Here is a 12,433-nt window from a genome sequence, read left to right as displayed (position 1 = left end):
GCCTGTGTTCCACCCTGTGTCCAAGGAAGATTTTTTCAGCTGCATTATGTCTGCTGTTTTGACATGCAACCATGAACTTAGCTACAAGTAGTTTAATTTTTCTACATTCAGCAGTTTCTCGCCCTCCAGCTTGTGAAGATCACAGACACATATGTGAAACATTTCTCATAGCTTGAAGCCCTGTTATAGTCAATTGCTTTACACTGGCATTGAACTGTTTAGCTTTCACAAGTAACATTTTGAGCCACAGTGAATAGCACAAGGATTGAATTCATACATTTTCAGTACCCTGACTGTTTGACGGATTCCAGTCAACAGAAATGGTGGTGAAGCACACAGCTTTATTTATTTGGGTGAGGATCTAGCTAAGTGTACTGGTTAGCATTAAAGACAAAAAATACAACTTGCTGATTTCTAGAAGCATTAGCATGTTTATAAGAGTGGTGTTTGCACATCTTTCACTAATGGGAAATACAGTGAAAAATTTCAGTGTTCTAACAGATCCAGGTCAGTTCCATCCTTTAAATTTCAACTACTACAGAACAAAAAACATCACTTCTCCTTAACTCTCTAGAATACAAAACAGCACAATTAGTCTTTTTCATCTGTACAGGATATCAGACATCTGTTAAACTGGGGAAAGAATTGAGCCATCATTATCTTCATATAGAACAGCAACTAAAAATCAGCTTAAATGACGAGACAGACATGAAGCAAAGAGAACGTTCTAGTCCAGGACATACCTAGGAACAGCTATGTGTGATTAAGTCAAAAATAATTAGAGAAGAATGTGCTTAAGCTGCTGTCTCATTCAGGACCTCTGATAAGCACACAGATGTTTCAAAAACAAACACAAAGTCCAGTGAGGTGAGCAGCTTTTCATTATGCTCACCGAGCTTTATCCCACTCATAATTTTTTTGCAGTGCAGTCAATAAAACTACCTGACATGCCTAAAGTTTTAATCTTTTTTCCTTTGTTTTCAAAATGGGATCTTATCACAGTCTAGCAATTTATTTTAAAGTACTGCAAAATTATTTGTTGATTAAAAGCTGATAACTTACCATCTTTAACTCTTAGACAAAATTATAAAGCCCTAAAAATAGTTTTAAAAAAAAAGTGCTGACAAAACCCTTACAAAAAGAGAAATAGTAGTCCTCCTATAATAATAAAATTAACTAACAGAAGAGGTAAGTTAAGCCTTCTTCAGAGGAACTGGCACAGTCCATCTGTTTGGTCTGGTTTATGGAGTTATTCAGTATATTGTTCAGCAAAAGCAGTTTGTAGCAATGCTTGCTTTCTATGTAGTGCTACAAGCCCAGAAAAAAAGTGACATATGAAACTTAAGGGTTTAAGGAAATGATGATTGCAAAACATAGCTGAAATGTCTGTATATTTTTTGTCTGCTCTTTTCCTCTCCTGCCTGGAGCTATAGCAAGAAATGAGAAGTTCAATTACAGATATTTACTTGTAGTAGATCTAACAGAATTACTATAGTCTTTTTATCCTTTTTCCATGCAGAAACATGCATCTCCATTTGCCTCTGCATAAGCAATCATAATTCATGTTAACATCCTTACAAGAAAAGATGACCACGAAACTCACAGAGAAATGAATACAATATATTTGGATACAGCATAAAAGGGTGCTGGGGTACCCCACGTTGAGAGGTGAAAAGAAGAGGCTTTTTCCCAGGACACAACATCAGATTTAATTTACACCAGGCTGTAAGGTGGAATGGCCTGAAAAACTATTGGGCCTGCTCATGAAATCAGATTAATTCTTCAAAACCTGTCCCAGGTGCCTCAGATGCAGCTCTGTGGAATGTGGCTGAGCACGGTCAGACCTGGCAGGCTCACATGTGGGGAGAAGACCAGATCTTTATTTTCACAGGGTCATCTCTGATTAAAGTGTTATAATCCCATGCACATTAATTCTTAGTAATTGTGTGGTGTACATTTACGTTTTTATTTCAACATCAACTAAACAGCCAAACAAATTGGAAGCAAATTGTGCTGTTCCAATACTGTTGGCTTATCCTAGGCTTTCAGAAGGCAGAGAACTGACTCTGAATGTGGAAGATAAGTAACCTTGGGTGATTAAAAGCAATTCAGGAAGGGTGTTTGAACCTCCTTGGCTACAAGAACGAGGTTCACCTGACTGAACTCAGGAGCCCCAATGACCCAGCCCACTCCAGGGCTCATCCCACCCTGCCCCAGACCCAACTGCAGCCCCTGGCACTCAGTGCCTGCCCCAGAGAGGCTGCAGGATTCCATCTCAAATCCCACACTTGACACTGCCCATGGGCTGTGTCAAGCCAGATCCACCTGGGGGTTGATGCTCAGGAGATGTGCCTGAAGCCAGGGGCTAGAGCTGTCCCACCTGTCCCCTTGCCCTGTCCTGGATGTGGGGGTCAGGTCCTGGCAGGTCCTCAGAGACCCCTTACTGCTCCCATACCAGAAACTCCATCCCTTAAAACTTCCTGACAGGAATCTTCTTGCATGGTACCCCATAGCTCAATGAAGGCCTGTTTTTTGCTGCCCACTAAGGCCTGATTTTATCCCTGTGCATGAGAATGGGACGTTTTTAGGCCTAGTATTAAGAGATGTCACAAGAGTACCTGGCACAATAATTTGACTGGAGCTACTCAAGGAGGGCTGGTCATCAAAAATGGGTTTCCCCAGGTATGTCAAAGAAAGAAGTAATCTTCAACAAGGACTGTAGAAACCATGTAACGACTCTGGGTTAATATTGAGGCAAACAGAATCCCATTTTCTAAAGGGTGAAAAATTGCTAAGAGAGAAATGGGAGTTTGCTTTCTTAACCGATGAGAAACCTTTTCAGTTTGGATACTGCTTCACTAGAGCTTTGGGATTTAGCTCAGTTCATTCTCAGGTTCTCCCAAATGTCAACCTTTTATAAATTCCGGGATAAAAAGGTCCCAAATAAGGTTTTTCTCCACAGTTCCTAGTTTTCCTATGAAGCTACTCCAACCTTTCATGCAAGTATTTATGGGGAGCAAAGAAGCTGGCTGAGTCACTAATACTGTGTTCATCTTGTATCCTGTTACTGAGCATTCTAGGGATAATAGTCCCTTTGTTTTATGCTTTGGAAAAAAACATCATAACTTTGCCTGCCATTAAATGGATGTTTGATGGGGAGCTCAGTGAATGTGACCTGTAGGGAAACAAAATAGTGTGTTTCAGTCTTCACAGAGGAAACATTTATAACAATTTATAGCTGAAGTTGCCAAACGTATTCAGAGATGTACTGGAATTACATCTAGGGCATCAAATCTTTCAGAGAAAGGAGGATTTAATCTCAGTGAAACCTGGCTGTTTAAATGTATATCTACCTATCTGTGCATTTGTATATAAGAACATATAAGCATAAAATCTGAAATGTTTCTTATTTCTTCCCACTCCTTGTCATTGAAGGTGGTCCCTAGGCATTGTATGCTCCTGGCAATGGACAGAGCAATAACAGAGGACATCCATTTTAGCTGTGCTCTGCAGAGAATTCTAGCAAAGGACAGTGTGGCTGCATCCAGAAACAAGGGTATTCCTCTGTATTTATAAGCCATGTGCTGGTCACAGAAATACAAAATTACCACTTTTTCAATTAGAAGATTCATGGCTTGCCATATTAGTTTTGTCCATTTAGTATTTGCAGCATCTTTTGAAACCCACTGAGTTTCTTGGCTGTTGCTAGGGGCTTATTTCCATTTTCAGAAAACAGTAGTATAACCATTAAAATATCCTTACAGCATCCTTTTCAACCAGACTCCTCAATCCTTGCTCTACAGGAAGGAGCACGGGTGAAGCTGAATGGATTAGTGAGGGCTCAGTACTACTGGTTGATTCTTCAATCCTGTATGTGCCAAATGGAAATAACAATACTTTCCTCCCTCCTTCCTTCTTGCCTGGTGTATTTAAACTTCATGCTTTCCAGAACAGCCACTTGTCTTATTAGCTGTTTGTACAATGCTTAGTGCCACAGTATATTACTTTTAGATGGAGCCCCTAAGCACTTCCAAACAGCTGCTAAGTTTACCTAAGGATACAAGGGTATGTTGGTAACAGACAGAACCTGATTTATTCCACTTGCGCTCTGTGCAAGCCAGTTTCCAAAGGGAAGCAGCATAGCTGTCCTGAGCCATTAGCATTGCACAGAGTGAAATTTCATCAAGTACAGCAACTTGCTCATATTTATGTGGCTTCCAGGCTGATTTACAGTTTGGTTCTTGGGCAGAGTGGAGAGTGGGGGTGTGTATATGTGTGCCTTTATCTGCACAAGCTCAGCAGCTGTGCCAAAAGATAGGCTGAAGATAAGTTCATGCCTTTCATTTCAGGCTTATTAGTTTGTAGTCTTCAAAAAAGAAACAAAAAAAGCCATTAATACAAATAGCAATCCTTCTGGCCTTATAAACAGAGCTCATACACATTGATAGCATTATACTGGCAACAATGCACTCCATATGCTCATGAAGGTTACAGGGCACATTTCTGTGTAAACAGTCAAGACACTGAACTTCAAATATTTGGAAGAAATGTTTATTTAACAACTGAATACATGCTAAAAGAAATAATTTACAGCAGCAGTTTCATTACACTTTCTCTCCAGTTTTTTAGTTCCCATCTGAATTGAAGTGATAAATACAGAAGTGGAATTATTTACTACGCAGTGAGGAATGCGTTTAAAGAATAAGCGCATAACTCGGACACTGATATAGAAAATAAACCACCTTATAACCTTTGTGGCAAAATCTTGCATTTTAGTATTTTGCTGAACACACCAAAATGGAGTACCTCTAGATAACAGTACTTTACACTGTACCTCCTTATCTAGTCAAAAATATTTACATCTCTTTTGACTAATGTGTAGGTAGCAAAAACTGAACTATTAAACACATATCATTGATATTCACTAAATAATACATAAAAAGGAACAGTAAATGCGCATTCACATGCATTTAATTTAATTTTTTTACATAGTGACTTTATTGGGTCATGAAGATTTAACTTTGTTTTGCAAAGATGCACATTTTCTCAGTTTGATGTTATAGTTTAATGTAACCATACAGTTTTTAGGAGCCATTGAACAAATTCCCATTTCAGTGATCTGTGCAAGTGCAAAGAGTAAATGAGTAAGAGTAAGATCCAATATATTTTTGTTTGTTGCAGATGAATATCTTAAAACAATTGAAAATATATCTTTCTGGTTATAAATGAAATCCTTTATTTCTCTCCAGCTTAAACACAACTTTTAACTTACTTTTTCTAAAGTCTGTAACTAGAGGTTTAGAAGGTTTTATTGACAATTTACAGAAATACCATTTTAAACTTTATTTTCAAACTTTATGTCGCTTTAATGATATAAATGGGGTTATGAATCTTCCTGAAGCTGCAGGGCATCTTTCTATACATTAATTCATTAAGGCCTATGCTTTTTGAAAAAAAGTTCATTTCACATCAGTATTGAATGTTGCTTTAACTTGACCATAACATGAACCTAAAAATCAAAAAATTTCCACTGTTGGCTTGATTTTTTGCCCTCTTCTTTACATAAACAAATACAAAAACTTAAACAAGACTACTCATGTCAGTGAGGACTGGGTTGAAGTTCATAAGATAGAATCATATCAATTGTTCAATGAGACTGCCTAGTCATGGTAAAAATGTTGCAACTTCTGTAATTTTGTTCCCACAGGTTAACTTTCTCAGTATAGAAAAACATACCTTAGAATTCTGACTTTATTTGTTTCCTCTTCAGGAGTTGTGAAAAAGGATGGTTCTGGTTCATTTTTTTTGTAGCCAGTTGCTATAGAACCAGTTGCTATGAACATGGAAGAGAAAAAAAGTTACATAGCAATTCCATGAATCTGTAAAAAAGGAAAAGTGATTTGGAATCTATTCAAATCAATCTGTATTATTCCCGCTGAATTCTCTGAGGTTCATTTTAAAACTGTTTTCCTTTGTAAAAAAAGAGTATTGTAGTAACTAGATGGTAAACAACTGCCCTTCACAAAAGGCTAAAGAATGTTCTGTGATTAAAATTAAATAATTCACTTGACAACAGTGCTCAGAAATTAAACATAAGCTGAGCTGAAAAATTAATACTTCTTTACAGAAAATCACATAATTGAACATATGTTTTAATTCATCCACATTCAGCACATCATGAAATAATGGGAATTTACCAGCACACTGAAGTTCACAAAAGTCAGGTTAAACACAAGAGAGACTTAAAGCTGCTTTAAAAATAAATTCCCAAGTGCTTTCTTAAATCATGGCCCTACAGCCTTGTCCTAGCCTATTCAATGTTTTGTTTTGTTTTTGTTTTTTTTTCCTAAAGAATTAAATGACAAAAAAATCCTGCAAGTTCATCCCCTCCAAAGAATTCAAAGGAGACTGGAGTAACTCGGCTGTTCGTGCAAATCCAATTTCTATGGAGGCAAGAAGCCAAGGCTTCACTAAGCAGAAGGATACATGAATTACTGAGTGGCAAGGAGACTGGGGCACATTGTGAGAGATGCTGTCGCAGCAGTTGTGTTTTATTGTATCTGATAAGGCTTATTGATAGTGTAGCAATAAATTGATAAATTAAATACCACAGAGTGAATAACAACAAAACAGATCAGTCATCAGTGCAGACACAATTTTATATAAAAGCTCCTTTAGCAAACTAAGGATTTTGTTCTAGTAATTTTCCCCACAATGACATTACGTGAAATCATGTCATTTACAGACTCTACCAAGGTAAAATATGGGAGGCCGGAGAAAGATGATCTCAAAAGAACTGGACACCATAGAACTGGGGACCAAAGGCACATCTGTGCTGAGGTGAATAAATCCACTACTTGTAACCCTAAACTGACACTCACGATGCATTGTCTGTTTTACCCTGTTGCTCTCCTGTATATAGAATAAGACAGAAGTGCAGGACCAAATTTTCTGTTAGTATAAACTAATCTTAAGCTGAACTTCACCAAATCACTACTTCAGCAGACTTCGCCCTCAGATAAAACTGTCCCTCAGATCTTAAAACAGGGAGCTGGCTTTGGGGTTGTTATTTAAGTGGCCTAATGCTGTTTCTTTGCATTTTGGTAATCTGGCCCACAGAAAGAACAGAGCACTGAGAGTCAGTAGTGTGGGAAAATCCCTACCACAGAGCTGGGAACACAACTCCTTAAACTGAATGTGAGCTTTGCTCATGGATATATGACAGTCTATGAGCATCAGTATTTAAATATTAGCATTCACAAATACGAACCAAGAAAGCAAGAGTGTAATTAGCAGAGGGTATTTTAATGCTATTTGTTTTTTTTTAATTAAAAAAAAAATATACAACTGAAAATCAATGCTCTCCTCTTCATTGGTTCAAACTATAGCAAGGTATTATACAAGTTGAATAATTTCAAATACCATACTTAGAGAAACAGAATGCAGAATACTTCCATGCTATACAGTGACTTTCATGTTAAAATAGCTTAGTTTTAAAATTGCTTTGAAGTTATGTGTCATATAGATTACTGACAGGGGAGAGGCTAACTGCAGTGTGACCAGCTCCCCTGGAAGTTTTCCCAAACAAGAGAGTAAAGCAGTCATAATTGGAAGTTATCTTTTTTCCTCTAAACCAATAATTAGAAAGTACAACATTTCTAAGACAAAAAGTCTAATCTATTTTAGAAAGGAGTTAATGTTTGCTGCATATTTTTTCATGGTACATTTAAATTATACTTTTAATAAAATACATCTTTAGATCAAAGCTGAAAGAAGTCATCAGTAGTAGGCCAGTGTACTCCACATTTTTTTTCTTCCAGATGATGGATGGCTTATGTTGTTCAGATTTCCACAATCAATCTCATTCAATATTGATTTTCCTCTTCTAGTACATATAAACAGGAGAACTGGTAGACAAAACAAGAACAAAATCCTTGTGTCCAATCACGTGTTTAGACGTTCATCAGCTTAATGAGTTCATGCAGTTTTACATGAGTCTAGAAATGGTAGTGCTGATGATGAAAGGTGGGGCTTGTTTTTCTCTTCTGTAAGATGACAGCATGAAATACAGCATTTTCTTTGTATCTCCATCAAAAGAGAAAGCAAAACTTGCCTGCTGAATGCTTGTAGAAGTTTTTGAGCAGTAAGCTAGGTCCAGGCGAGTTATTATCCTTGAAACTCTGGTCTTTCTGGTCTTAGAATCAGAGCAGAGAGGAAGGACTTGCCAGGAAACTTAGAAATGGATTTTATTTAAATCTAGTGGAAACTGTTTGAACTTTCCACTCTTGTAAACATCCACATAATGCCATGAAAAAGTTCATGAATATTGCATTTTTTTCCAGTTATCTGTCTATACAAGTTTCTACTTGGATGAGGTTCCTAGAGGTAATGTAGCTCAGACACTACGTGGTGCCCTCTCAAATTCATGGGTCCTCCTGTTTCTACCTTTTTTATTCTCTTGTAGGTGCTTCCACTTATTTGTGTTCACCTGCGCATTGGCAGGCCTTTGCCGGCGCTGTTTGCGGTCTCTTTTCCAAACCTGCTCACAGAACTCATCCATTGTGTTGAGATTGGGGTGGTTGATCAGCTGCATGAAGTCTCTGTACCAGATCTTTTGGCTGGGGGTCATGCTGTTGGTCGCATCCTTCATCTTGGAGCCATCACCATCTTCTTCTTTATGGAGCAGCTCTTCCAGGTGGTCGTTATCGATCACTTCAAGGGTCACCTTCAGCAAGGTTTGCATGAAGCCGTGCTCCACAGCATGGCAAAAATAAACACCAGAGTCTCTCCGGTGAAGACTTCGTAGCAATAGGCCCTGTTCTGTCCGGATCATGTGATCATTCACTTTTATCTGTATTGGGAAAAAGTGGTAATTTCAATAGTTATTTTTCGTATATGTGCCACACTGTCCTCGAACCATGCCCCTTCTTTATTATTGCTTCTTTTAACTGGTAAGACTTGGCCAAGAATTCTCAAACCCAAAAAAATGGAAAACCCTTTGCCAGTCATCTGTTATCATGAAAGGCTCAAATATTTTGGAAAAACTGATATAATGCAAGAGTTTGGGGAATTAGGAATTTACTCCTTAGTAACTACTGCTGCTGAACAACGATCTGTTTCAACTATGTCAGATGGAGTTGCTGGAAAGATTACAGAAGATCTGAGCCTGTAATCAGCAGAGCAACATGGATTCATTTGGCTGTATTACTGAGGTCTCATTCCCCATTATCTTTTAGGTAAATCTAGATCCATCTGCAGGAGAGGTTCTTTGTTTTCCTATTGTTCCTTACTACAAAAACCCTCATGCACAGAAGTGGATTCTGCCTAAGTTAAAAATTTACAAACAAGCAACTAAGGATCAAATTTCAATTATATAATATTTATAATTGAATTGAAATTATAATATCCAAAAGCAGCTGTTCAAAATACTGTTTTTTTCTGAATTAATTAATATCCAGAATGTAACCATTCTCTGAAAGCACGTTGCTACGGACAGAAAGGGCACAAACCTCTTTCCTGTTCTCTCACCGAGAATAAATTCTTAATAATTTACTACTTATGCAAATAAAACAAAAATATTTAAAGCAGCTAATTTAACTATTCTGAACATACTTTAAATATATTTATGTATACTTACAAATATTTCAATGCAACAAAAAAAGTTTTTATTCCTTAGCTTGACCTCCCTACCTACCGGAGTAGATTGGAATGTTGGTGACAAGAGGAGAAAAATAAAGTATCAGCTTAGTGTAATGCCAGCGTTTCTGCCTCTATGAATACTGCTTCTGATGAAAATAAAAGTTTTCATACTCTTGTGCCCACTACAGTTCTCAGTTCTTCATTCTGACTCTTACCTGCAGTAAAGTCTCAGGGCATGCAGCACATGCCAGACTGCGCTTCAGTCAAATAATGATTAGGGGAAAGCAGTTAAGCTTTTTCTCAAAGGCAATTTTAGGGCCTTAGTGATATTTAAGTTTGTAGAATCTTTGTATGATGTCTCAGGTGACAGAATGCTAGTTTTTTCTGTTTCTGGGATCTCTGATGCAAGCCAGTGTGTTTTGCAGGGAGTCTCAGCAAGGAGAGGATGTGAATGCTTGCTGCTGTAACAATCTGTAAAACCTATTAGGGAGCTTACAGGATTTTATGGTAATAAGACTGAGAATATGCTGAAGAACAATGGAAATCATGTATTCCAGAGAAGTGCTGCTCGACTAAAATTATTCTGGGAAAGACTCAGAATGAAGCCTATCTTTAGAGAGGAAAGTGGTTGCATCTCTTTTTTTTTTTTTCTGCTGTACCTCTTCTTTGCGATCATCATTTTGCTTCTGGAATTGCCAGTAGACTACAGCACGCTGAGATTTTGGACTGCACTCAAGGAAAGTGCTGCTATTCTCTACTCCATAGATAATCTTTTCCTCCAGGACCTGACCACTTGGGTTATCTGTAAAGCATGAAAGAAAAAAAGGAAAAAAAAATTACCAGGAAACCAACCCTTAATTGCTAAGTTTTTTTTTTTTTTTTTTGTTTAGAATTTGGACTTCTTTAAAATGTTTAAAGATCAAAACTTTAAAAAAGTTTCCCCCATACCATTATACCATTTGAAAAATCTCCATCAACACCTCTATCTTTATAAACCATGGTAGGTTTTTTGCTTAACTGTTTGTTGTTTTTTTTTAATTGTATTTTAAATCCTAACAGCTGTTAGCATCTCAATATGTAAAATTAATGAATTTAATTGTGAAATTTTGTGTAAGCCTCATTATTATTCATCAGGGAAAACATCTAGGACACGACAAGAATTTGTAATAGCAAACTGTATGTGAAATGAGAAAACTCAGGGTGCAGTTGCAGAATGTTTGTAACAATGCCTCCTGGACTCTATGGTTGTAATACTTTAGAGCAAAATAATAAAACATGAGGCTATTTAAAAGTAGCATAATGTGTTTAGATTATATGGCACTGCAGTTTGCTGAAGCTGTTAATGACCAGGAATAATGTTTTTGAGGAAACAATCTTCAATTAATCATTTCCTCTCATACTGATATAATTTATGGAAATGTAATGAGGTTAATAAACCAGCCATTATGGGAGGGGAAAAAGAAAGTTAAATAAATTACTTCCTTTTATAACAACAATGTTTCAAGATATTCATCAACTTGCTAGAAATATCACATTGCTAGAGGACTAACATGGTATTTGATTCTTCTCCAATACCGCAGAGGCTTTAAGGCATCGTGTTTCAACTCTCCACCTTAGCTCTTTAAAATGCTGGTGTGGACTTAAGTGGCAACAGAACAATAATCCTGAAGAGTAGATGAGGAGGAAGGGGTGGGTAGGCTGTTTAACACTGTGTTGATCTCATGGGGTTTCCTGACTCCTTGCCATTCTTTGTCTTTCTTTCCATTTTTCACGTTTGATTTTTAGCACTGGAAATCTTTAAGGAACTAGTTTTGATATGCTTTAACAGGAAAATTATGTCTATTTAAAACCCCGTCAGATAAATCCTTTGTCCAGTTTTCTTTGCTCCCAACTGTGCCTTTCTCTTACTGGCCATGTTGTTTAGCAAACACTGGCTGTTTGCTAGATGACTGTGACAAAGGTAAAAGTAAAATTGAGCTCCTAGCTTACCCTGGTACAGAATCACACATAACTTTCAATAATGATTGGCACCCCTGAGAAAGGATGGCAGAAAGGATGTGAAGCAGAATAAGGACTGGTGCTTGCCCAGTTCTCAGAAATCATCAAATGGCCTATTAACACGAAACAAATAGGAAATGGGTTTGCTTGGCTTCCTCTGCTGGATTGTGGACTTTTTAACCAAGTGAGTGGGGTGTTCTACTAAAAACAGAGTTAAACAACTTTTATGACATCTCATAAATCACATTCCCATGAAGAATGTCAGTGCAACTATGGGTCAGGAAGATAGGGATCAGTGGAGAAATGAATTAGAAAGCAAAGGAGCAAGAGAAGGGTAAAACAGCTGGAATAGAATATAGCCAAGGTGGTGAGGTCTGAGATGGAGCACAGGTGAATTTGTGTCATTGAAACAGAGAAACTGGAAGTATGTGAAGAGATTAACTGAATAAAGTTAGAAATGATAAGATAAAGATTGGAAATGATAACTGATGGGTCCAGATTTAACACTGTGAATGAGTGACTGATGTTCTGAACTCTTCTCTTTCAGTTAGATTCTCTAATTAAGGAACAAAATTCACATGTCTGAGCAGGTAGTCAGATATCCTCACACAGAAAAAAGCTGTTTGATATCTGAACTGGTATCCACAACAGACAGCACATACAGGCTTTCTGCACAAAACACCTAGTAGAAAATATCCCCTTTTATAGCCTGGGACACATATGTTATTGCTCCAGTGATGTGTTTCTGTGAAATACTGATTTACAGACTCCCATAGTGAAGGATGGAAACACAGGG

General features: G+C 37.4%; 1 protein-coding gene across 1 annotated transcript in view; it reads right to left on the bottom strand.

Annotated features, from left to right (window-relative positions):
- Positions 1-7,625: 7,625 nt before the first annotated feature.
- Positions 7,626-12,433, bottom strand: part of SEMA3A (semaphorin 3A) — a 160,354-nt gene continuing 155,546 nt past the window's right edge. The window contains exons 16-17 of the mRNA XM_033514484.1: positions 10,299-10,441; positions 7,626-8,851 (exon numbers count right to left, since the gene is read on the bottom strand). Coding sequence (XP_033370375.1) covers positions 8,396-8,851; positions 10,299-10,441 — 599 coding nt within the window. The 3' untranslated portion in view covers positions 7,626-8,395. The remainder of the gene's footprint in view (positions 8,852-10,298; positions 10,442-12,433) is intronic.

This window comes from Parus major, chromosome 1A, assembly GCF_001522545.3.
Source record: "Parus major isolate Abel chromosome 1A, Parus_major1.1, whole genome shotgun sequence".
Classification (NCBI taxonomy): Eukaryota; Metazoa; Chordata; class Aves; order Passeriformes; family Paridae; genus Parus; species Parus major.
Note: the sequence above shows the minus strand (reverse complement) of the source record. Positions and strands in the feature narration are given on the sequence as shown.